This window comes from Prionailurus bengalensis, chromosome B2 (genome assembly GCF_016509475.1).
Source record: "Prionailurus bengalensis isolate Pbe53 chromosome B2, Fcat_Pben_1.1_paternal_pri, whole genome shotgun sequence".
In the NCBI taxonomy this organism is placed as follows: domain Eukaryota; kingdom Metazoa; phylum Chordata; class Mammalia; order Carnivora; family Felidae; genus Prionailurus; species Prionailurus bengalensis.
Genome location: NC_057349.1, coordinates 1019839 through 1047079, shown reverse-complemented (window position 1 = coordinate 1047079; position 27241 = coordinate 1019839). Strand labels below are relative to the sequence as shown.

The following is a 27241-nucleotide window of genomic DNA, read 5'->3' as shown; positions in this document are numbered from 1 at the left end:
TACACATATAACTATTTGTCCTTCTTTGCCTGACATTTCACTTAGCATAATCCCCTCAAGGTGTATCCATATTGTTGCAAATGGCACAATTTCCTTCTTTCTCATGGTTGAATACTCCATTCTCTCTCTCTCTCTCTCTCTCTCTCTTTCTTTCTTCCTTTCTTTCATCTATCATCTATTTATTATATGTATTTAATATATATTTTATATATGCATATATATACACACATATACACACATATAATGCACACATATATGTGTGTATACATATGTGTGTATATATATGTGTATATATATATATTTACACACACACACACACATACATATATCACATTTTTAACCATTCATTTGTTGACAGACACTTAGGTTGTTTCCATATGTTGGCTGTTGTGAGTAATGTCACAAAAAACATGAAAGTGCAGATATCCCTTTGAGATTCTGTTTTCATGTCCTTTAGAAATGTAACCAGAAATGAGATTTCTGGATAAAATAGTATTTGTATTTTAATTTTTTGAGGAACCTCCTCACTCTATGTTTTCCATAGTGTCAGAACGAATTTACATTCTGACGTACAGCATACAAGGGCTCCCTTTTCTCCACATCCCACCAGCAGTTGTTATCTCTTGCGTCCTTGATGATAACCCTTCCAACAGGTGTGTGGTGATGTCACATTATGGTTTTAATATGCATTTCCCTGATTATGAGTGATATTGAGCATCAACATCAGAAATAAATCCACTTGAATGTGTCAAAAATTCTTTTAATGTACAGTTGGGTTTGATTTGTTCATATCTTGTTGAGATTTTTGCATCCATATACATCAGAGATATTAACCTGTAGTTCTCATTTTTATTGGGGCCTTTGTCTGGTTTGAGAATCAAGGTCATGTCACCCTCTTAGAATGAGTTTGTAAGTTTTCCTTCCATTTCTATTTTTTTGGAACAGTTTCAGAAGAATAGGTATGATTTCTTCTTTAACTGTCTGGTATAATTCTCCTGGGAAACCGTCCTACCCTGGACTCTTTGTTGTTGGCAGATTTTTTTTTTATAACGGATTTTACTTCATTACTAGTTATGGCTCCGTGCAAATTTTCTATTTCCCCCGTTTCAATTTTGGTAGTTTATATGTTTCTGCAATTTATCCATTTCTTCCAGGATGCCCCATTTGTTGACATATAATTGTTCCTATTATTCTCTTTTAATTATTTGTATTTCTGCCATATTGGTTGTCATCTCTCCTCTTTCATTCATGATTTTATTTATGTGAGTCCTTTCTCTTTTCCTTTTGACAAGTCTGGCAAGGGATTTGTCAATAAAATATCAGAGCAGAAATATATGATATAGAAATAAAAAACCCTGTAGAACAGATCCACGAAATTTTTCCAGGTTGTAGTTCATTATTAATAGTACTTCCTTGTTCGTTCTTTCACTGAGTCAGAAGACACACACTTACGATCTTTGAAAGGAACATTAAGAAATTTATATGTATGATTTGTCCTTATTTGTATTTATTTTAAAATTTAATGATAAATTCCTTAATTAAAAAATGCAACACTGCACACCTGTTTGTTAATCAGGAGTCACATTGTAGTTTTCAAGAAGCAATCATGTCTCCATAATGGAAGTTGATACACGTAGGAGACTCGTGGTTGTACTAAAGTGTTGGATGCCCCACATGGAATTCATAGTGTAGCCTAGCTGTCCACTGAGACATGGGCTAATGCGACAGAGAGTGATGAAATGCTTCTCAGGTGATGCTGTAATAGAAAGTCCACTGATGAGTAGTTGCTGTGCAGTTTTATGATTAGTTTGAACGAATGAGTTTATATTTTAATTTATATTATTACATATTTATTACTTAATAAAGTTAGTATTTCAGTATGTACCAACCACAGTGGAATTATTTTTAACGCATTTTTACAAACAGTGCATTTAGTGGTGCATATAGCCAAGTGTCTTTGTTGCCTAACATCGTTATTTTGACTATCAGAAACATATGTTCTGCAAGAAGCTCTCACATGAGATTTGGGGAAATAGGAGACAAGAATGAGTTACTAGAGAAAACCCTATAAACCTTCTGTAACTGTTAAATAATTTCAGCTGTCACTTGGATGCAAAAATGCCCCTGACTAGGTTGCCTAATGCCCCCTTTACATCCTTATTCCTCAAGGTGTAGATAAAAGGGTTCAGCGCAGGGGTCACTACTCCATAGAAGAGTGCCATGAATTTGGGCTGGTCTCTTGAGATGGAGGAGGGGGGCTGAAGGTACATGCTAATGGCTGGACCATAAAACAAGAAAACTACAATGAGATGGGAAGAACATGTCCCAAAGGCCTTTTTCCTTCCCTCAGAAGACTTAATTTTAAATACAGCATGTCCAACGCAAGCATAGGAAGCAAGAATTAAGCCTAGCGGGACAGCTAACATAAAAATACACACCACAGAGAGTGTGAGCTCATTAGCAGCCTTTTCTCCACAGGCAGTCTTTATCAGAACAGGAATCTCACACAGCAAGTGGTCCAATTTATTGAGTCCACACAGTGGTAACTGCAAGGTAGCAGTGGCCTCTGAGACAGCATACGTGATTCCAGTCAACCACACAGTGGATGCCAGCAGGATACAGATGCGTGGGTTCATGATGAGGGTGTAGTGTAGAGGCTTGCAGATAGCCAGGTAGCGATCCAAAGACATAATAGCCAGAAGCAGACATTCTGTGCCCCCCATTATGTGGAAGAAATAAAGCTGAGCTGCACACCCCACATAGCTGATCGTCTTCTTCGTGCTTCCCAGGTTAACCAGCATCTGAGGGACGATGCTTGTGGTGTAGCACATGTCCAGGAAGGAGAGGTTGGTGAGGAAGAAATACATGGGGCTGTGCAGACGGGCATCTAACCTGGACACCAGAATGATGGCCGTGTTTCCTACCATGGCCATGGGGTATGATATAAGAAGAATAGCAAATAGAGGAAGCTCCAGCCAAGGACGATCTGCAAAGCCTAGTAGAACAAACTCTTTAGGATGGCTGTTATTCATCGTGCCACCATCTTCACCTTATTTCACCTACAGCAGGGAAGTGGCAGAAAATGTTGGAAGCATTAGGAGAACTGCATTCGCCATCCACTCACAGAAGATGGGTCACAGTCACTTGTGGGGGAAACAATAAACAGGATCTGGTACCAGTGACTTACTTTCCCTCACTACAGAATAGAGGTGATGTCTTTAGACAAGTAACCTGACCATTCTGAAACTGAATGTAGAACAAGGATGACGATAACTATCCCCTTGTGTTGCAGGGAGAGTTAAAAGCAAAGTGGGAGCATCTTGTATTTGGGAAACTCCAAATCAGGTTTTTCAAACGTGGCTTGCTTGCATAAAAATCATCGGAGGAGGTCGTTAAAATGTAGTTCATTGGTTTCTGTCACTGAGTGTCTGATAGAGTGGATGTGGCATGGACCTAGAAGACACCAATTCAAGGGATTACTGAAATGTTATGAGCGGTGAAGGTCTTGAGGTCACTGATGCACAAGAAGGAGAAGAAATGCCAGAGCACTAATACTCACCATGGCAGTCTTGTTCACACTCAACCAGTGTTGAATAATTATATCATCCTTATGGGGAGTAGGAAGGTAGGTTTTAAACAAGTCTGTCTTAGTATTTTGGAAATAAGTAAGAAATGTCAGCTTCCTGAAGTATGCACTGAGAGAGATGAGCTATGACATCTGTTTCCCATGCTAAAGAATTAATTTTTGGATGTATATTTTCTTGCATAAGAACTTCATTAAAACTGAGCACTTGTTTTTTAATTAAATTTTAGTTTATTTATCTAGTAGTTATTTTCCTTTATCAAGTGGGCTTACCATTCTGTTTTTATACGAAACTGGATGGTTATTAGTGATCCACTTGATTTCATGTAGCTACCAATCCAACTTTTAACTCAGAGAACTGGTTTCAAGAGGAAAGTCTATATTCCAATTCAGTCAGGACCAGAGGCTTGCCTATATCCCCAAATTATTTTACATATTCCTTTCAAGATAAGAGGCACATTGTAATAGCAAAATTAAGTAGCTGAGTAAAGCAGTATTTTGGAAAGATTAACTGGGTAATAAATTATTTTATTTATACTATTCTTTCCTTTGGTGGTAAACTGTTCCACAGTATCTAGAATCTTCTGTAGGATAAGATAGATCATGATTATGGTTATGAGGTATTCCACTGACAAATTCTAGGTTACTTCACCACTGAGTTAGTGGTTTAAGGGTAACATCACCTTGTATGGTTACAAAGTACAGTTTTCACATTCTGTATTTCATTAAATCCTCTAAGCCATCCTGCGGGTGTCTCACAAAGCTCACAGCTTAAGAGCTTGTTTGGAGATGCCAGCAGGGAGCACAGCTACTCATATACCCTTAACAGAAGAACAGTCCTCCTCTATGAGGGAGAAGACCATCCTCTTTGACCCAGCATACAACTCCGGGAGGGATGCACATGGAGAGGAATGGAGGAGGGGACACCTGCCCACCCAGCCAGATCAGTTTAATCAAACCCTGGCGATAGATGGGGTGACAGATGTTGCAGCCAGGACTCCCTGAACTTGTGGTGAGGAGCATCGAGTGTTGTAATGAAGTGATAAATCACTATATTGCACACCTGAAACAAATATCACACCCTATGTTAACTATACTGGAATTTAAATAAAAACTTAAAAAACAAATCATTGCTAAGATGTGAATGTTGTCCTTTGATTACAAACTATTCCTAGATTAGAAGTGGACAGATAACCATAAAATGATAATAATTCCAAGTAATCCTTAATAAGACCTGTTTACTGAAAACTCCAGTAAGCACTTTGTATCCATTAAATCATTTAGTACTCTTTCCCAGGCCTTTTGAGAGGAAATTTTAGTATCCAGATTTTAGAAAGTTGTTAATCATTCATTTAGGATACTGTTAATCATTCAATGACAGATTGTTGTGAATAACTAGGGAGTTTCTAAAGATTGAAAAGCAATCAATTCCTTAAATGATGTACTGAGATAATGAAACTATGATTTCAGAGATTCAGTATTCCAAAGAAAGCATTGGTTGTCTAGAGATGTTTCCTGAAAGATGTTTCTCCTACACCTTATTCGACCTTGACATTTTTCAAGATGTAGCAAGAGTGCATTGTGTTAGGAACACATGTTGGTGTAAGTTGTTTTTCAGGTGAAAATTGTGTGTTTTATTTTTTATTTTTTATTTTAAAAAAATATTTATTTTAGAGACAGAGAGAGCACAAGCAGGGGAGGGGAAGAGAGAGCCAGAGACAGAATCTGAAGCAGCCTGCAGGCACTGGGCTGTCAGCACAGAGCCCAATGTGAGGCTCAAACCCACGAACCATAAAATCATGACCCGAACTGAAGTTAGACACTCAACCGACTGAGCCACCCAGGCACCCAGAAAATCCTATGTTTTAGATGGGATATGACATAAAATAATATGTTGCTAAAATAAATATTCCAAATTGTGTTCCACACACATTATTAAATAATTGTACATTAAGATCCTTATTGTCTACTAATGGCTACACCCACCTTTTAGATTTTTCTGTCATGAAATACTGTTTAATTTTTTAAGGAATAATTTCAGGCTTGAGCCTCCGTGAATTCTTCCATAGTTAATTGTATCTAATTTTAAGGAGTCAGGTATGCTTACAACAATTTTATTAAATTCATATTATTTGGGATTTTGTTCACTTTACTCATCTCAGAAGCTAGTTTTGTTTGTGATGGTGACCAGCCTGGGGCCTCCTTTATTTCCTTAGATAATTCCCTAGGGATACTATGGCAATGTTCTAATCACTGAAATTCACTCTTGATTGAACTTTATAATTTTATCCTAGATTTATAATCTTCTCCATCTCATTCTCATGGTACTTAATTATTGTTAGCTCTTGGATTCCTGACTTTTGGATCTTCTAACTTCCATTGACCTTTCATCACTGTTTTACTGCATAGAGGTCTATTTATCCTTAAATAGTCACATTATGAATGCTTAAAGTCACATTAATAAACTGCCAGACTTCATTCCTTTTGACATCTCCTTTGCATATTCAATCACATTTTCATCCATTTTTGTTTTATTCATACATCATCTTCATCACACATTGTTGGTGTGAGACCCTGAGTAGGACTGATTACCAGGAGAAATCTACTTGCATTCTAGAGCCATGAAATGAGGTATTTCCAAAGTCTAGAAAACGTTTCCTGAATGAAATGCTTTCTCTTTACTTATGTATATTAGGTACTGTGATATACATACATTACCATCATCCCTAAGAATGGGCACTTTAAAACAAGTTTTTTTTTTTTACTCACCTTATTCTGGTAAATATCACTTGATAAAAAGGAATTTTGGAAGAATACATGAATCTCAAACTTTCAGAGAAGGACAGAGAAACACAGATGGGTATCTAAGAACTGGCTTCAGAAATGTTTGTTTTTCATTTGCAACAATGCTGCTGAAGAGAAAACACTTGGGTTAGGAAGACAGTAGTACATAATATGGAGAATGCATTCTGGGCGTGATATTTATAGTATGTGCTCCAGACTCTTGGGCATTGTTTTCAAACAGGCCATATGTGTTTATCCCAGATGAGCTAACAGAGAAAGTTCCTTGGGAGGGGTCGCCATGGAAATGCTTCTTATTATGGTTAATTACTTACTGAACTGAGGGTGGTAACAAGTCCTGTCTGTTATTAGGTTTGTTTTAAAATAAACTAATTTAATTTCCCAACATAAACACTAATTTTAAATAGGATACAATTGGAATAAAGCAAGTTTGAAGAAATGATTCTGGGGGATTTAAATGTCAGTTTCTTTAGCATCTATGTTCATTTATAGACTATCCCTCATAGATTTTTTTTAATATACCAGGATTTGTCCACGTTTTTATTTAAATTCCAGTTAGTTAACATACAGTGTAATATTGGTTTCAGGTAGAACTTTGTGAATCATCACTGACATACAATACCCAATGCTCATCACAAGTGCCCTCTTTAATGCTCATCACCTATTTCACCTATCCCTTACCGACCTCCCTTCTAATAATCATCTGTTCTCTATACTTAAGAGTCTGGTTCCTAGTTTGCCTCTCTCTCTGCCCCCATGTTCATTTGTTTTCTTTCTTACTCCAAAATATGACAAATTATATTCTTTCTCTGCCTTATTTAGCTTACAAAAACACATTCTAGCTCTATCCATATCATTGCAAATGGCAAGATTTCATTCTTGTTTTTTTTTTTATTTTTAAAAATTAACATCCAAATTAGTTAGCGTATAGTGAAACAATGATTTCAGGAATAGATTCCTTAATGCCCCTTACCCATTTAGCCCATCCGCCCTCCCAAATGCCTCCAGTAACCCTCAGTTTGTTCTCCATGTTTATGAGTCTCTTTCGTTTTGTCCCCCTCCCTGTTTTCATATCATTTTTGTTTCCCTTTTCTTATGTTCATCTGTTTTGTCTCTTAAAGTCCTCATATCAGTGAAGTCGTATGATTTTTGTCTTTCTCTAACTAATTTCACTTAGCATAATACCCTCCAGTTCCATCCATGTAGTTGCAAATGGCAAGATTTCATTCTTTTTGATTGTCGAGTAATACTCCATTGTATATATACACCACATTTTCTTTGTCCATTCATCCTTCGATGGAGATTTGGGCTATTTCCATACTTTGGCTATTGTTGCACTATTGTTATAGTTCTGCTATAAACATGAGGGTGCATGTGTCCCTTCAAAACAGCACACCTATATCCCATGGATAAATGCCTAGTAGTACAATTGATGGCTTGTAGGGTAGTTCTATTTTTAGTTTTTTTGAAGAACCTCTATACTGTTTTCCAGAGTGGCTGCACCGGCTTGCATAGCTACCAACAATGCAAAAGAGATCCTCATTCTCCACATCCTTGCCAACATCCGTTGTTGCCTGAGTTGTTAACATTAGCCATTCTGACAGGTAAGGTGGTATCTCATTGTGGTTTTGATTTGCATTTCCCTGATGATGAGTGAAGTTAAGCAGTTTTTTCATGTGGCAGTTGGCCATCTGGATGTCTTCCTTGGAGAAGTGTCTATTCATGTCTTTTGCACATTTCTTCCCTGGATCATTTGTTTTGTGGTGTTGAGTGAGAAGTTCCTTATAGATTTTGGATACAAACCCTTTATCTGATATGTCGTTTGCAAATATCTTCTCCATTCTGTCGGTTGCCTTTTAGTTTTGATGATTGTTTCCTTTGCTGTGCAGAAGCGTTTTATTTTGATGAGGTCCCAGTAGTTCATTTTTGCTTTTGTTTCCCTTGTCTCCAGAGACGTGTTGAGTAAGAAATTGCTGCGGGCAAGATCAAAGAGGTTTTTGCCTGATTTCTCCTCAAGGATTTTGATGGCTTCCTGTCTTACATTAAGGTCTTTCATCCATTTTGAATTTATTTTTGTGTATGGTGTAAGAAAGTGGCCCAGGTTGATTCTTCTGCATGTCGCTGTCCAATTTTCCCAGCACCACTTGCTGAAGAGACTGTCTTTATTCCATTGGATATTCTTTCCTGCTTTGTCAAAGATTAGTTGGCCATACCTTTGTAGGGCCATTTCTGGGTTCTCTATTCCATTCCATTGATCTGAGTGTCTGTTCTTGTGCCAGTATCATACTGTCTTGATGATTACAGCTTTGTAGTATAGCTTGTGGCCTGGGATTGTGATGTCTCCTGCTTTGGTTTTCTTTTTCAAGATTGCTTTGGCTATTTGGGGTCTTTTCTGGTTCCATAGAAATTTTAGGATTATTTGTTGTAGCTCTGTGAAGAATGGTGTTGTTACTTTGATAGGGATTGCATTGAATATGTAGATTGTTTTGGGTAGTATCGACATTTTAACAATATTTTTTCTTCCTATCCAGGAGCATGGCATTTTTTTCCATTTTTCTTGTGTCTTCTTCAATTTCTTTCATAAACTTTCTATAGTTTTCAGTGTATAGATTTTTCACCGCTTTGGTTAGATTTATTCCTAGGCATTTTATGGTTTTTGGTACAATTATATATGGGATCAATTCCTTGACTTCTCTTTCTGTTGCTTCATTGTTGGTGTATAGGAATGCACCTGATTTCTGTGCATTCGTTTTATATCCTGCAACTTTGCTGAATTCATGAATCAATTCTAGCAGTTTTTTGTGGAATCTTTAGGGTTTTCCATATAGAATATCATGTCATCTGTGAATAGTGAAAGTTCGACCTCCTACTGTCTTATTTGGATGCCTTTTATTTCTTTGCATTGTCTGATTGCAGAGGCGAAGATTCCAATACTATGTTGAATAACAGTGGCAACAGTGGACATCCCTGTCTTATTCCTGACCTTAGGGGGAATGCTCTCAGTTTTTCTCCATTGAGGATATTAGCATTGGGTCATTCATATATGGCTTTTAGGGTCTCAATGTATGCTCCTTCTATCCCTACTTTCTTAGGGTTTTTATCAAGAAACGATATTGTATTTTGTCAAATCCTTTCTCTGCATCTGTTGAGAGGATCATATGGTTCTTGTCCTTTCTTTTATTGATGTGATGAATCACGTTAATTATTCTGTGGATATTGAACCAGTCCTGCATCCCAGGAATAAATCCCGCTTGGTCGTGGTGGATAATTTTTTAATGTATTGTTGGAACCAGTTGGCTAATATCTTGTTGAGGTTATTGCATCCATATTCATCAGGGAAATTGGTCTATAGTTCTCCTTTTTAGTGGGGTCTCTCTCTGGTTTTGGAATCAAGGTAATGCTGGCTTCATAGAGTTTGGAAGATTTCTATCCATTTCTATTTTTTTGGAACAGTTTCAAGAGAATAGGTGTTAACTCTTCCTTAAATGTTTGGTAGAATTCCTGTGGAAAGCCATCTGACCCTGGATTCTTGTTTTTTTTTTTTTTTGCAGATTTTTGATTATTAATTCGATTTCCTTACTGATTATGGGTCTGTTCAAATTTTCTATTTCTTCCTGTTTCAGTTTTGGTAGTGTTTATGTTTCTAGGAATTTGTCTATTTCTTCCAGATTACCTATTTTATTGGCATATAATTGTTCATTATATTCTCTTATTATTGTTTTTATTTCTGTTTTGTTGGTTGTGATCTCTCCTCTTTCATTCTTGATTTTATTTATTTTGCTCCTTTCCTTTTTCTTTTTGATCAAACTGGCTAGTGGCTTATCAATTTTGTTAATTCTTTCAAAGAACCAGCTTTTGGTTTCATTGATCTGTTCTACTGTTGTTGTTTTTTTCTTTTCTTTTTTTCTTTTTGGTTTTGATAGCATTAATTTTGTCTCTAATCTTTATTATTTCCTGTCTTCTACTTGTTTTGGGTTTTATTTGCTGTTCTTTTTCCAGCTCCTTAAGGCGTAAGGTTAGGTTGTGTATCTGAGATCTCTCTTCCTTCTTAGGAAGACCTGGATTGCTATATGCTTTCCTCTTATGACCGCCTTTGCTGCATCCCAGAGGTTTTGGGTTGTGGTGTTATCATTTTCATTGACTTCCATATACTTTTTAATTTCCTCTTTAACTGCTTGGTTAGCCCATTCATTCTTTAGTAGGATATTCTTCAGTCTCCAAGTATCTGTTACCTTTCCAATTTTTTTTCTTTTGGTTGATTTCGAGTTTCATAGCATTGTGGTCTGAAAACATGCATGATATGATCTCTATCTTTTTGTACTTAATTAGGGCTGATTTGTGTCCCAGTATATGGTCTATTCTGGAGAACGTTCCATGTGCAGTGGAGAAGAATGTATATTTCGCTGCTTTAGGATGCAATGTTCTGAATATATCTGTGAAGTCTATCTGGTCCATTGTGTTATTCAAAGCCATTGTTTCCTTGTTGATTTTTTGGTTAGATGATCTTTCCATTGCTGTGAGTGGGGTGTTGAAGTCTCCTACTATTATGGTATTACTATTGATGAGTTTCTTTATATTTGTGATTGATTTATATATTTGGCTTTTTTACATTTGGTGTATAAATGTTTACAATTGTTAGATCTTCTTGGTGGATAGACCCCTTGATTATAATGTAATGCCTTTCTGCATCTCTTGATACAGTCTTTATTTTAAAGTCTAGATTGTCTGATATAAGTATGGCTACTCCAGCTTTCTTTTGTTGACCATTAGCATGATAGATGGTTCTCCATACCCTTACTTTCAATGTTAGGGACTTTTTTTCTCTTGCTGCTTTCATGATTCTCTCCTTGCCTGAGTATTTTGTGTATTTGACTATGATATGCCTTGTTGATGGTCTGTTTTTGTCGAATCTAATGGGGGTCCTCTGTGCTTCCTGGATTTTGGTGTCTGTGTCTTCCCCCAGGTTAGGAAAGTTTTCCGCTATGATTTGTTCACATAACCCTTATACCCCTATTTCTCTCTCTTCCTCTTCTGGGACCCCTATAATTCTGATGTTGTTCCTTTTTAATGAGTCACTGATCTCTCTAATTCTTAAATCATGCTCTTTGCCTTAATCTCCCTTTTTCTCGGCTTCATTATTCTCTATAAGTTTGTCTTCTATATCGCTGATTCTGTTTTACTTCTCCATCCTTGCCACCACTGCATCTATCCGTGATTGAAGTTCAGTTATAGCATTTTTCATTTCATTCAGGCTATTTTTTACTTCTTTTTATCTCTGCAGAAAGGGATTCTAATCTATTTTCGACTCCCGCTGGTATTCTTATTATCGTGATTCTAAATTCTGGTTCAGAAATCTTGCTTGTATCTGTGTTGCTTAAATCCCTGGCTGTCATTTCTTTGTGCTCTTTCTTTTTGGGTGAATTCCTTCGTTTTGTCATTTTGAAGGGAGAAAAGGAATTAATGAGGTAGAAAAGTTGAAATTAAAAAATATTAAAATTTAAAAAGTAAACACACACACACACAAGCCGAATAAATGATGCTAGATCCTAGGTGTGTTTTGGTCTGGGTGTTGAAAGTGGTTTGACAGATTAGAGGAAAAAAACGGGGTGGGGTGAAGAATAAAAAAGGAAACGCAAATTGTTTGAGAATTTGAAAAAATGAATACACCGAAGTAGACTAAAATGAGATGATGGAGGTAAAATAGAATTTGAAAAAATATATACAAAAGTAAAGAACATAGTAGAAAAAAATTAAAGAAAAATATTTTTAATAAAAAGTAAAAATAAATATGATTTTTTTCTTTTTATCTATTTAAGAAAAAAGAAAAGAAATGAAAAAGAGAAAAAAGGTAAGAAAAGAAAAAAGAAAAGAAAAAAAGGAATCGTTTTAAAATTTGAAAAAGGGAACACACTGTAGTAGACCAAAATAAAATGATGGAAGTAAAATAGAATTTGAAAAAATTTACACAAAAGCAAAAAATATAGTAACAAAACTAAATAAAAATATTTTAATAGAAATTGAATGTAAAAATGAAGTTTTTCTCTTACTGCATTGAAGAAAAAGAAAAGAAATGAAAAAGAGAAAAGAAGAAAAAGAAAAAAAAGGAAATTGAAAATGTGTTAAGTTGAATACACTGAAGTAGACAAAAATAAAATGATGGAGGTAAGGTAGAATTTGAAAAAAATACACAAAAGTAAAAAAATATATAATAATAAAAATTAAAGAAAAATATTTCAATAAAAATTGAAAATAAAAACGAATTTTATCTCTTTATTCAAGAAAAAGAAAAGAATTGCAAAAGAGAAAATAGAAAAAGAAAGAAAGAAAATTGAATAGATGAACCTGATAAAAGATGAAGTAGGACTGAAATTGCTTTGTTTTCCCCTAGAGGTCAGTCCATGTAGTTCTTTATAGTCCATAAATTAACCCGGCGGTGAGGCTTGTGTTCTTGAAGAGCGAAGTTGGCCCAGTTGGTTGGGGCTCGGTGTAACAGTTCTGCTCTCCAGTAGATGGCGCTGCTAGCCTAATGGCGTTGATTGTTGCGGTGCTAGTAGGTGCGTATGCACATGCGCGGGAATGGTGAAAAGGACGCCATCCAGCCCCCAGTCTGTTCTCCAGAATCAGCAACCTCGCATCCTTCCTCTCTCTTCAGCTTTTGTCCACTCACCGCTTTTTCACTCTCCGTGACCGGGCCCCAGGCGGTACTTCTCTCCCAAGTTTTGTCTCAGATGCGGCTGTTTTCTCCAGCCCCTTACTTCCGAAGGACTGCGGCTTTGACCCTTCCCGCCCCTCTGTGGGAGGGTCTCACCAAGCAATGGCCAAATGCCGGCTGCACCCAAGAACGCTTGCCAGACCCTGCTGTTACCGGTGCCCTGAGACTGCGGCCAGGTGCCAGCCGGCCCCAGAAAAAGTTCGTGAGATAGTGTAGCAGCAGCGTTTCAGGGATTATGGAAAATTACAACACACATCTGGCACCAGGCTTCACCCTTAAGGACCTTGTTCCAGCACCAACAAATGTGGTCATTTTCTGGGGTCTGCTGGGACCAGGTGGCTTCAACAGTCTCTACCAAATGTCCTTCCAGCAGTGGAACCGCTTTTCCCCATGTGGCCTGAGAACGTCCCGGACCCCACTCTGTTCCTGGGGATTCGCCTTTCCCACCAGAGCACCGCCAGGTATGGAGCCGCGGAGTTGCAGCCTTTGCGCTCCCTTTGTTTACAGTCTTAATGGAATTTAAACCCTCTCCTTTTTCCTTTCTCCTTTCTCCCTTTTTAGTTTAGTCCCTGCAGCTGTTTCCAATTTTCCACTTTCTCTCCAGCTGCTTTTGGGGAGGGGTGCTTTTCCCACATTCACCCCTTCTCCCCAGTCTCCATCCTCTGTCCCCCCACAAAGTAGTTCCCTACCTTCCATGGCTTCTTGCTCCCCAAATTCACCTCTCCGCACCATTTACCTGCTGAATTCTGTGGTTCAGGTTGTGCAGATTGTTGTGTTAATTCTCCAATCAGTTTTCTAGGTGTGTAGGATGGTTTATTGTTGGTCTGGCTGTATTTCATGGATACAAGACACACAAAAATCTTCCATGCTATTCCGCCATCTTGGCTCCTCCTCCAGAAGCTGCTTTTTGAAAGGGCACCCAGACTTGCTGTGAAAGAGGTGTGTTTGCTCATTTTAAAGCACTGCACTGAGGGACACAGGCTTGCTGAGGTACTCTTGGGGAGTACACCAGTGGGTGTCCTTCCTGTGCTTCAGAGCCCCAGGATCTCCCAGACAGGAGCATCTGCATGTGTCTGGGGTATCTGGTGCGTCTGGTGCATCAGGTTTTGAGGCTGCCACCCAGGGATGTCCTTTGATTTCCTGGCTCTGGAGGCTATGGGGCTTGTACTGTAATTTAATACTTTTCTATCTTAGAGATGGACATTGGAGGCTATCTATGTAGATGACCCCTTGTGTTTTGCAGATGTGGAAACTAAGGCCTAGGGAAGGTAAGGGACTTGTTAGAGATTTTTTTTTCGAGAGAGAGAGCAATCATGAGCAGTGGAGAGGGACAGAGGGAGAGAATTTCAAGCAGGATCCATGCCCAGCACAAACCCTGACATGGGGCTTGATCTCATGACCCTGGGATCATGACCTGACCTAAAATAAAAATCAGACTTTCAACCTACTGAGCCACCCAGGCACCCTGGGACTTTTGTGGCTTCTCACTCCTCAAGTTCACCTCTCAGCACCGCGTACCTGCTAAATTCGGTGGTTCAGGTTGTTCAGATTGTTGTGTTAATCCTCAAATCAGTTTTCTAGGTGTGTAGGATGGTTTAGTGTTGGTCTGGCTGTATTTCACAGATGCAAGACACACAAAAAACTTCCATGCTGTTCTGCCATCTTGGCTCTTTCTCTCAAGATTTAATTCTTTTTGGTGGTAGAGTAATATTCCATTGTGTATGTGTGTGTGTATATATACATATACACACTATATATTTATACACACACACACACACACACACACACAACCACATTTTCTTTATCCATTCATCAGTTGATGGGCATGTTGGATGCTTCCATTGTTTGCCTACTGTTGATAATGTTGCTATAAACTTTGGGTGCATGTATTCCTTTGAATTAGTGTTCTTGTATTCATGGTTAAATACTTAGCAGTGGAATTGCTGTATCATAGAATTATTTTTTTTTAACTTTTTGAGGAACATCCCTACTATTTTACAGAGTGGCTGCCCCAGTTTGCATTCCCACCAATAGTGTAAGAGGGCTCCCCTTTCTCTGCATCCTCGCCAACACTTGTTATTCCCTATGTTTTTAATTTTAGGTATTTGGAACGGTTTGAGGGGGTATCTCATTAGAGTTTTCTTTTTGTTTTATTTATTTGTTTTTAAAATTTATCTTATTTCAATTTCAGTTAGTTAACATAAAGTGCAATATTGGATTCAGGAGTAGAATTCAGTGATTAATCGCTTACATACCAACACCCAGTACTCATCACAAGCATCCTCTTTAATACTCATCACCCATCTAGCCCATCTCCCACCCACCTCCCTCCATCAACCTTCAGTTTGCTCTCCATTATTAAGAGTCTCCTGTAGGGGCGCCTGGGTGGCGCAGTCGGTTAAGCGTCCGACTTCAGCCAGGTCAGGATCTCGCGGTCCGTGAGTTCGAGCCCCGCGTCGGGCTCTGGGCTGATGGCTCAGAGCCTGGAGCCTGTTTCAGATTCTGTGTCTCCCTCTCTCTCTGCCCCTCCCCCATTCATGCTCTGTCTCTCTCTGTCCTAAAAATAAATAAACATTGAAAAAAAAAAAAAGAGTCTCCTGTAGTTTGTTTCACTCTCTTCTCTCTCCCACCGCCTGACTTCCCATATGTTCATCTGTTTTGTTTCCTGAATTCTATAATGGGTGAAATCATATGGTATTTTTCTTTCTCTGACTTATTTTGTTTAGTGTAATACATATAACTCCTTCAATATCATTGTAAATGTCAAGATTTCATTCTTTTTGATGGCCGAGTAATATTCCATTATATACATAAATAGTCTCTTCTTTATCCATTCATCAGTCAATGGACATTAGGGCTCTCTCTAGTTTGGTTATTTTTGATAGCATTGCTATAAACATGAGACTGCATGTGCCCCTTCAAATCTGTATTTTTTATCCTTTGGGTAAATACTTAACTAGTGCAAGTGTTGGATTGTGGGGTACTTGTATTAGACTTTTGAGGAACCTCCTTACTTTTTTCCAGAGTGTCTGCATCAGTTTGCATTCCTACCAACAGTGCAAAAGTGTTGCCCTTTCTCTGCACCCTCGCCAGCATCTGCTGTTTCCTGAGTTGTTGGTTTTAGACATTCTGCAGGTGTGAGGTGGTATCTCATCGTGGTTTTGGTTTGTGTTTCCCTGATAATGAGTGATGTTGAGCATCTTTTTATGTGTCTTTTAGCCATCTGGGTGTCTTCTTTAGAAAGGTGTCTCTTCATGTCTTCTGCCCATTTCTTCACTGGAATATTTGGTGTTTTTTTTGGTGTTGAGTTTGATAAGTTCTTTATAGACTTTGGATAGTAACCGTTTATTAGATATGTCATTTGCAAATATCTTCTCCCATTCCATAGGCTGCCTTTTGTTTTGTTGATTGTTTCCTTCTTTTTTTTTTTTTAAATTTTTTTTTCAACGTTTATTTATTTTTGGGACAGAGAGAGACAGAGCATGAATGGGGGAGGGGCAGAGAGAGAGGGAGACACAGAATTGGAAACAGGCTCCAGGCTCTGAGCCATCAACCCAGAGCCTGACGCGGGGCTCGAACTCACGGACCGCGAGATCGTGACCTGGCTGAAGTCGGACGCTTAACCGACTGTGCCACCCAGGCGCCCCCTGATTGTTTCCTTCTATGTGCAGAGGCTTTTTATTTTGATGAGGTCTCAGTAGTTCATTGTTGCTTTTGTTTCCCTTGCTTCTGGAGAAATGTCTAGTAAGAAGTTGCTGAGACTGAGGTCAAAGAGGTTGCTGCTGATGTTCTTTTCTAGGATTTTGATGGTTTCCTGTCACATTTAGGTCTTTCATCCATTTTGAAGTTATTTTTGTGTATGGTGTAAGAAAGTGGTCCAGGTGCATTCTTGTGCACAATGCTCTCCAGGTTTTCCAACACCGTTTGTTGAAGAGACTGTTTTTCCAGTGGATATTCTTTCCTGCTCTGTCAAATATTAGTTGGCCATACAGTTTTGGGTCAATTTCTGGGTTCTTTATTCCATTGATCTATGTGTCTGTTTTTGTGCCAGTACCATACTATCTTAATGATTACAGCTTTGTAATACAGCTTAAAGTCCGGGATTGTGATGTCTCTAGTTTTTTTTTTTCTTTTTCAGCATTTCCTTGGCTATTTGGGGTCTTTTCTGGATCCGTACAAATTTATAATTGTTTGTTCTAGCTCTGTGAAGACTACTAGTGTTATATTGACAAAGATTGCATTGAATGTGTAGATTGCTTTGCGTAGTATAGAAATTTTAACAATATTTGTTATTCTAAATAATTAGCATTGGATGTTTTTCCATTATTTTGTGTCTCCTTTAATTTCTGTCATAAGTGGCCTATGGTTTTCAGTGTACAGATCTTTTACCTCTTTGGTTACTTTCTTCATAGGTATCTTATGGTTCTTTGTGCATTGTAAATGGAATTGATTCCTTGATCTCTCTTTCTGCTGCTTCATTATTGATGTATAGAAATGCAACCAATTTCTGTACTTTGATTTTATATCCCATCACTTTGCTGAATTTCTGTTCTAGCAGTTTTTTAGTGGAGTCTTTCGGGTTTTCCATGTAGAGTATTATGTCATCTGCGAAGAGTGAAAGTTTGACTTCTTCCTTGACAACTTGTACAGTTTTTATTTCTTTTTGTTGTCTGATTTCTGAGGCTAGGACTTCCAGTGCTAGGTATAACAACAGTGGTGAGAATGGACAGCCTTGTGTTCCAAGGACAACCTTGTGTTCCTGAAAGCTTTCAGTTTCCCTCCACTGAGAATAATATTAGTGGTGAGTCTTTTGTATATGCCTTAATGATGTTGAGGTGTGTTTCTTCTATACCTACTTTCTTGAGGTTTTTTTTTTAATCAAGAAGGGATACTGTTTTGTCAAATGCTTTTTCTGCATATATTGAGAGGATCAGGTGGTTCTTGTTCTGATGTGATGTATCACGTGGATTAATTTGTGACTACTCAACCACCCCTGCAGCCCAGTAATAAATATCACTTGATCATGGTGAATAAGTCTTTTAATGTACTTTTGTATTCGATTTGCTAGTATCTTGTTGAGGATATTCGCATCCGTGTTCATCAGGGAAATTGGTCTGTAATTCTCCTTTTTGGTGGGGTCTTTGTCTGGTTTTGGAATCAAAGTCATGGTGGCCTTGTAGACTCAGTTTGTAAATTTTCCTTTAATTTCTATTTTTGGAACAGCTTCAAAATAATTGGTATTACATCTTATTTAAGTGTTTGGTTGAATTCCTCTGGGACGTCATTGGGCCCTGAATTGTTGTTTTTTGTTTTTATGTTTTTTTCCTAGGGGTATTTTGGCTAACAATTCAATTTCTTTACCGATTATGGGTCTATTCAAATTTTTCATTTCTTTCTCTTTCAATTTTGGTAACTGGTATGTTTCTAGGAATTTAACCATTTCTTCCAGATTGCCCAATTCTTTGACATATAATTGCTCATACTATTCTGTTATTATTGTTTGTATTTCAGTGGTGTTAGTTGTGATCTCTCCTCTTTCACTTGTGATTTTATTTTTTGGGGTCCATTCTCTTTTCTTTTTGACAAATCTGGCTAGGTGTTTATCAAGTTTGTTAATTCTTTCAAAGAACCAAGTCCTAGTTTTGTTGCTCTGTCTATTGTTTTTTTTTTTTGATATCTCTACCATTAATTTATATATCATTGATTTCTAATCTTTATTATATCCCTTCTTCTGCTGGTTTTGGCTTCCATGTGCTATTCTTTTTCCATCTCCGTTAGGTGTAAGGTTAAGTCATGTATTTGAGACATTTCTTCCTTCTTTAGGAAAGCCTGGATTGTTATACACTTCCTCTTGTGACTATGTTTGCTGCACACCAGAGTGTTTGGACTGTCATGTTTTCATTTTCATTGGCTTCCATGTACTTTTTATTTCCTCTTTCATTTCTTGGTTAACCCAGTAATTCTTTAGCAAGATGTCCTTTAAGAATCACATATTAGTGGTCTTTCCAGTTTTTTCTTGTGGTTGATTTCAAATTTCATAGCACTGTGGTCCAAATAATATTCAGGGTAGGATCTTGATCTTTTTGTGCTTGTTGAGGCTGATTTGTGTCACAGTATTTGATCTATTTTGGAGAATGTTCCACATACACTTGAGAAGAATGTGTATTCTGCTGCATTAGGGTGAAATGCTCTGAATATATCTGTTAAATCCATATGGTCCAGTGTGTCATTCAAAGGCATTGTTTCTTTGTTGATTTTCTGTTTAGATTATCTGTTCATTGTTGTAAGTGGGGTGTTGAAGTCTCCTACTATTTTTTTTTCAATGTTTATTTATTTTTGGGACAGAGAGAGACAGAGCATGAATGGGGGAGGGGCAGAGAGAGAGGGAGACACAGAATCGGAAACAGGCTCCAGGCTCTGAGCCATCAGCCCAGAGCCTGACGCGGGGCTCGAACTCACGGACCACGAGATCGTGACCTGGCTGAAGTCGGACGCCTAACCGACTGCGCCATCCATGCGCCCCAGAAGTCTCCTACTATTAAGGCTTTGTTGTTAATGATTTTATTTATGTTTGTGATTAATTGATCTGTATATTTGACTTCTTTCATGTTGGGGGCATAAATATTTATATTTGTTAAATCTTCATATATGGACCCCTTATTTATAATGCCCTTCATCTCTTGTTGCAGTCTTTGTTTTAAAATCTAGTTTGTCTGATAAGTATGACCACTATGACTTTCTTTTGGCATTCATTAGCATGATAGATGGTTTTCCATCCCCTTACTTTCAATCTACTGGTGTCATTAGGTCTAAAATGAGTCTCTTGTAGACAGCATATAGATGGATCTTGTTTTTTTTTTTCCCCATCCTTTCTTATACCTTATGTCTTTTGATTGGAGCATTTAGTCCACTTTTATTCAGAGTGATTATTGAAAGATATGAATTTAGTTCCATTGTGTTGCCTGTAGAGTTGGTGTATCTGGTGATGTTCTCTGGTACTTTCTAATCTTTGTTGTTTTTGGTCTTTTTAATTTTTTGTTTTGTTTTGTTTCTATTCAGAGTTCCCCTTAAAATTTCTTGCAGGGCTGGTTTAGTGGTCATGAACTCTTTTAGTTTTTGCTTGCCTGGGAAAGTCTTTATCTCTCTTTCTAATCTGAATGACATCCTTGCTGGGTAAAAAAATCTTGGCTGCATATTTTCCCAATGCAGCACCTTGAATATATCCTGACACTCCTTTCTGGCCTGCCATGTTTCTGTGGATAGGCCTACTGCAAATCTGATCTGTCTTTTCTTGTAGGTGAGGAAACTTTTCTCCCCTACTACTTTCTTGATTCTTTCCTTGTCTGTGTATTTTGTGAATTGACTCTGATATACCTTGGTGATGGTTTATTTTTGTTGAATCTAATGGGAGTCCTCTATGCTTCCTGGATTTTGATATCTGTGTCCTTCCACAGATTAAGAACGTTTTCTTCTATAATTTACTCACATAAACCTTGTGCTTCTTTTCTCTCTCTTCATATTTTGGTACTCCTATAATTCAGATGTTATTCCTTTTTAGTAAGTCACAGAGTTCTCTAAGTCTTGTATTGGGATGTTTTGCCTTTGTTTACCTCTTTTTTTCTGCTTCATTATTATCCATAATTGTATCTTCTATATTACTGATTTCCTGCTCTGATTTGTTCACCCTTGCCGTCATGGTATCCATTTGAGATTGCCTCTCAGATATAGTGTTTTAAATTTTGGCCTGACTAGATTTTACTTCTTCTATCTCTGCAGAAAGGGATTCTCTGGTGTCTTGTATGTTTTTTTCAAACCTAGCTAGTATTCCTATAATCATGGATTAAATTCTAGTTTAGATATCTTACTTATATCTGTGTTGATTAAATCCTTAGCCATCATTTATTCCTGTTTTTCTTTTGGGGTGAATTACTCCATCTTGTCATTTTGGAGGAAGAAAAAAATAATAAAATTAAGTATAAATTAAAACTTAAAAAATTACAACCAAAACCAAACCAAACCAAATCAAACACATCGAATAAAAGAAGCTAGCTCCTTGGTGTGTTTCTGTCTGGTTGTTGAGAAATGTTTGACAGAAAAGAGAAAAGAGAAAGGAAAAAATAAGTTAAAAAAATTAAAAATTAAAATTATTTTAAACAAACATAGTATAAAAGAAAATATAACAAAACATTTTCTCTTTATTCAAGAAAGAAAAAGAAAGGAAAAAAAAAAGAAACCAACATAAGCAAAAACTTCTAGAAGTAAAGGAACAAACGAACATGAGAATGAAACCCAAATGAAGCTATATCCTGTTTCCCCTAGAACTGAAACTTTGCTGCACACTATGGTCTGTAGACTAAGGGGGAATAAAGGGTTCATGGTCCTCTGTGGGATGTGCCTAGAGGGTGCAGGTGGGGTTGGGGCTTGGTGTAATGGCTCTGTTCTCCACTTGGTGCTGCTTAGCTCCCTACGATCAATCCCTGTGTGTGGGGGAGTGCACTTGCCAGAGGTGAAAATGGCTTCACCCCACTCTGGTCTCCAGTGTGGGAATTTCGTGCCCTCACAGACATGCTACCAATCACCCCTCCTTTGTCTCAGCCTCCTGTCTACTCCCGCATTTACCTTGTCCAAGCTGTCTGACTGCCCCATAGTGCCTCTCTCCAGGGTTTTTTCTCACACAGGGTTGTGTTTCAAAACCCCACACTTCAGAGAACCCCTGGCTTGCACCCATGCTGATTCTCAGGGAGATGGTCTCACCAAGCAATGGCAAGGTTAGACATCTCCCAGAAAAGCATTCATGCAGTCATGCAGCAGCAGAGGCTCAGAATTTATGGTAAATCAGAGCACACAGCTGGCACCAGATTTTGCTGCACTCTGGTGTTTTTGTTCCAATATCAGTAAATGTGTCAGTTCTCTGGGGTCTGCCAGGAGTTTTGCCCATGGGGAGGCTGTTTCGCATCTACTAAATGCACTCTAGACAGGGGGACTGCTTCTTCCTGTGTGACGCATGGGCCTCCAAAGCACTCTACCTGCTCCTGAGGATTTATCCTGCTATAATCTTGATGATTTCCCTTCTTCTGCTGGATTTAGACTTTGTGTAGTGTTTTTTTTTTTTCTCCTAGCTCCTTTAGTTGTAAGGTTAGGTTGTTTATTTGAAGTTTTTCTTTCTTCTTGAGGTAGGCCTGTATTGCTGTATACTTCCCTATTATGACCAGTTTTGCTGCATTCCAAAAGTTTTGGACTATCGTATTTTTATTTTCATTTATTTCCATGCAATTTAAATTTTCTTCTTTGATTTTTCTGGTTGACTCATTCTTTCTTTATTAGTATATTGTTTAATCTCCATGTACTTGTGGTCTTTCCAAATTTTTTCATGTGTTTGACTTCAAGCTTTAGAACATTGTGTTCAGAAAATATATATGGCACAGTCTCAGTCTTTTGTACTTTTTGAAGCCTTATTTGTGAGCCAGTATGTGATCTATGCTGGAGAAGGTCCCATGTGCACTCGAGAAGAATGTGTGTTCTGCTGCTTTAGGATGACATGTTCTGAATATACCTGTTAAGCCCATCTGGTTCAGTGTGTCATTTTCAGCCACTATTTCCTTGTTGATTTTCTGCATAGATGATATGTTCATTGATATAAGTGGGGTGTTAAACTCCCCTACTATTATTATATTATTATAAATAAGTTCCTCTATATTTATTAATTTGTTGTACATTGTTATCGATTGTGTTATACGTTTGAGATCTCCCAAGTTGGCGGCATATATATTTACAATTGTTGGATAGTTCTTTTTATTATGATATAGTGCTCCTCTTGTTATATTCTTTGTCTTAAAATCTAGTTTGTCTGATATGAGGATTGCTACTCAGACTTTCTTTTGATGTTCATTTGCCTAATAAATGTTTCTTCATCCCCTCACTTTCAATCTGGAGGTGTCTTTAGTTCTAAAATTGGTCTCTTGTAGACAGCATATAGACAGAACTTGCTTTTTATCTATTCTGACATCCTACATCTTTTGAGTGGAGCATTTAGTTCATTTACATTCAGTGTAATTATTGATAGATATGAATTTAGTGTCATGTTATTACCTTTTTTTTTTTCTGGAGATTTTCTCTGTTCCTTTCCAGTCTTTGTCAATTTTGATCTTTCCTTCACACTCAATTAATCCCCTTTAGTTGGGGCACCTGTGTGTCTCAGTTGGTTAAGCATCCAACTTTTGCTCAGGTCATGATTTGGTGATTCATGAGTTCTAGCATCACCTCAGGCTCTGTCCTGACAGCTCAGAGTCTGGAGCCTGTTTGGATTCTATGTCTCCCTCTCTCTCTGCCTCTCCCCTGCTCATGCTCTGTCTTTCTCTGTCTCAAAACTGAAGTAAACATAAAAAAATAAAAATAAATATTTCTTGTAAGGATGATTTAGGGGTCACACTCTTTTAGTTTTTGATTGTCTGGGAAACTCTTTATCTCTCCTTCTGTTCTGAATTATAGCCTTGCTGGATAGAGGACTCTTGGCTGCAGATATTTCCCACTCAGCACATTGGATATATCATGTCACTACCTTCTTCTGGTCTAGCAAGTTTCTGTGGAGAGATCTGAAGCTGTCCTATGTGTCTTCCTTTGTAGGTTACAGACTTCTTTTGTCTTGCTGCTTTTATAATTTTTTTTCTTTAACTCTTTATTTGGGAAATTTAACTATAATATATCTTGTTCCTGGTTTTGTTTGATTTTTATGTGATCTTCTGGGCTCTGGATATCTATTTTCTTCCCCAGATTAGGAAAATTTTAAGCAATTATTTCTTCATTTAAGCCTTCTGCTCCCTATTCTCTCTCTTCATCTTCTGGGACTCTATATGTTACAAATTTTATTACATTGATGGAATCACTGAGCTCCCTATGTCTCTTGTCATAATCTATAGTTCTTCCTCTTTTTTGTTCAGCTTCTTTATTTTCCATTATTCTATCTTCTACATCACTTATTCATTCCTCTACTTCTTCCATTGTTGCGGTCATTATATCCAGTAAGTTTTGTATCTCACTTATTTCATTTTTCATTTCTGACTTAAAATTTTAACTCTTTTATCTCAGCAGTAAGGGCCTCGCTGAAGTCCTATGTGATTTTCCTCAAGCCAAGTGATACCCTTATGATTGTTGCTTTAAATTCTCCATCAGGCATATTACTTATATCTGTTTTGATCAGATTTCTTGTCATGACCTTTTGTTGTTTTTATTTTGTGATGAATTCCTCCATCTTGGCATTTTGTCTGTCTTCTGTGTTTTAGAACATCTAGTTAGGGGCACCTGGGTGGATCAGTCAGTGAAGTGTCTGACTTCAGCTCATGTAATGATCTTGCAGTTTGTGAGTTTGAGCCCCACATCGGGCTCTGTGCTGACAGCTCAGAGCCTGGAGCCTCCTTTGGACCCTGTGTCTCCCTCTCTCTCTCTGCCCCTTTCCTCTCTCACACTCTGTCTCTCCCTCTCTGTCTCAAAATAAATAAACATTAATAAAATTTGAAAAAAAGAAAGTCCAGTTATGTGTCCTGCACCTGAGAGTGACATATTTTTGAAGAGAAGTTATGTAGTGTCCAGGACCTGGAACTTCAGGAAGTGTCTCTGTGGTGTGCTGTGTGCACTCTGCTGTTGTGTTTTGGTGCTCTATCCTTCAGGCCAGTAATCTGCAGAGGCTTTCCTTGCCTGAAGTGTGCACTGTTTGGTCCATGGCCAGAGACTTGTGAGTTTCAACTTGGTCTGCTTCTTAATGAGACCTGATGCTATTTTCCCTAGAACGGAAGTCTTGCAGAACTATGGTTGGGTCACATGATGTGTACAGTGTTTTCTTCTGGTGTTCTTGGGAAGGGGTCCTCTGTGCAAAGCTTTAGGCACACTTTCCAGGGAAAGCAGTATCAACAGTGTGGAAGGGAGTGGTACTCAGTTTAAGCAGGTTAGGCAGCCTATGTAGGCAGTGTGCTGTTTACTGCAGGTGTTTCTGTGTTTATACCGGGGGCAGGGAAGATAAATGGTGTTTTCCATCTCATTTATCCCTTGATAGGAGAGTCTGTGCTTGCTGCTCTCAAGAAAGTACTCACAGAAGAGTGAATGATTTCCTCTTGTGTGTCACAGGCACTTTTCAGATCGCTTTTCTCCCATCATCAGTCTCAGGTTGCTTGCCTGCCTTGAGAAGTATAGTGCACCTTAGGCATTATCCCTGCCAAGCCTGCTGACTTCTACAACTCTAAACTTTAGGGATCTGGTGTGGCAAGGACATACACTGGTACTCTGGGGAAGAGTCTTACCCTATTGGGATGGATGCAATTTTGACATAGAAGAGCATTTGCATAGGGGCATGGGATTTGGAGCATGGAGGCTAAACAGCCAGTGTCCAGGTCAGCCACCCTCAGCAGGTGTCTCTGCACCTGTGCTGAGGGGTGGGAGAGGGAAATGATGTCCATCAGCTCTGTTTTTTCTGGAAAGGCAGCTCTGAGAATGCCCACCTTTCACATATGGCACTTGAAGAAGAATGAACAGTCTCTCCTCATGTGCCTCAGGCAATCCACAGATCATGATGTTTGCCCCTGAGTTCTTTGCCTGCCTTCTTTCCAGAAGTAAGGCCGCACCTTTAGGACTCTACCCCAGCCAAGTGCATTGACATTTAAAACTCTACTCTTTGAGAGCAACTGCATGCAAAAAGTCATGGAAATCAGCCCCTCTTATTTTCCAAAACAGTGACTTTTGAGAACGGCTTCTCCTTGTGCTTATTCCTGTGTGCTTTTCTCCTTTTTGCCTTTCTCTGAGACTAGGGCTCCCTCTTTTCACAGCATACACAATCTGTTTCTCCTCCAAACCATGTCTCCACATTTCCTACCTTCTTTGATGTGGCCTCTTCTTTCCCTCTAGTTGTGCAGTTTGTTCTCCCAGTCCTCAAGTCAATTTGTTGGGTGTTTAGAATGAGTTGATATTTATCTGGCTGTGTTTGAGGGATGGGGCAAGCCCAGGGTTCTCTTACCATGCTGCTATCTTCTCTTCTCTTCCCTCCCTCCCTCCCTCTCTCTCTCTCGCTCTAATAATATTTAATTATTTCTAAGCTTAACAACGGAGCACAAAAGTGATTTTGAAAGAGATGAAAAATACAATAATTGGTCTTTCTAATGACAAGTAATCCATGCTGTTTAAAATAAAAAGTTCTAAATTGTTAATGACGTTAGAACAAAAAGACTACATGTCAATCTTTCTGTTTCTCTTTCTGTCTGTCACATAATATTAGATATGTAGATAAACATTAAGTTAAAAAATATCTCACACATAATTCATCAGTGAATCATTTTGAGATACAAATTCAAGTTCACTATCACTTAAAAATGGAATAGTTTCCCTTCGACCAACTCTCCTGTGGCTCACAATCCCACTCTTTTCCCTAAGCCACCAGGATTATATGGATGTGTGGTGCTCCATGTTACACATGCGATGGATATTTTTCAACCCTCTCCTCTGACCCAGATCTACTCTTTATCCCAAATGTTGTTTCTATTCTGTGCTGTACCTTGAGGGGTTGAATTAATAGGGTTCCTTGATACCCGGCTACTGTTTGGCATTAGTCAGTGGGAGCCACCATTTGAGCATTGGAGACAGAGAACAGCTGGTTTGGAACACCCACCCTTCTCAACTGTAGCAACCAGGCTGCCTGCGTTTCTCAACAAAAGGCTTCAACTCCTGGTGGTAGCCATGTGCTCACAGGATCTCTCCTGTTTCCAGTACAACCTCCCCCACTTTGCTACTTCAGGCGCATGTATAACACACATATAGAGATCCCTTGCTGGTGTTTCTCAGTCCTCCCACACCTTTGTAAATCCTTCTTTTGTTAAGCTTCCCTCATTTTCCCAGTTGGAGTATCCCACATATTTTCTCCTGGGATTATAGCTGATATAACTTTCCATTAACTAACTTTTACTAATTATGAAAATATAATGATTATTAGTGTTCAAAAAAGACAGTTATCTTGTACACTTTATGTCACTTGATTTTTATTAACACACACAGTTTTTCATGGCAGGAAATTGGAAGTTTTTTTTTAAAAAGTACATCTCTATGCAATATATTTTTGCAGCATTTAGCATTATGTTGTGCTTCTGTTTCATTCTTCTCACATTATT

General features: G+C 38.2%; 1 protein-coding gene across 1 annotated transcript; it reads right to left on the bottom strand.

The window, feature by feature from the left end:
- Positions 1-2023: 2023 nt before the first annotated feature.
- Positions 2024-3583, bottom strand: LOC122490576 (olfactory receptor 2B11-like). The gene has a single exon (XM_043593225.1). The coding sequence runs from the start codon at positions 3030-3032 to the stop codon at positions 2103-2105; it is 930 nt and encodes a 309-aa protein (XP_043449160.1). The 5' UTR covers positions 3033-3583; the 3' UTR covers positions 2024-2102.
- Positions 3584-27241: the final 23658 nt, after the last annotated feature.

Excerpts from the sequence above, each read along its gene's own strand:
- LOC122490576 (XM_043593225.1), bottom strand. The coding sequence starts at position 3,032 with ATGAATAACAGCCATCCTAAAGAGTTTGTTCTACTAGGCTTTGCAGAT.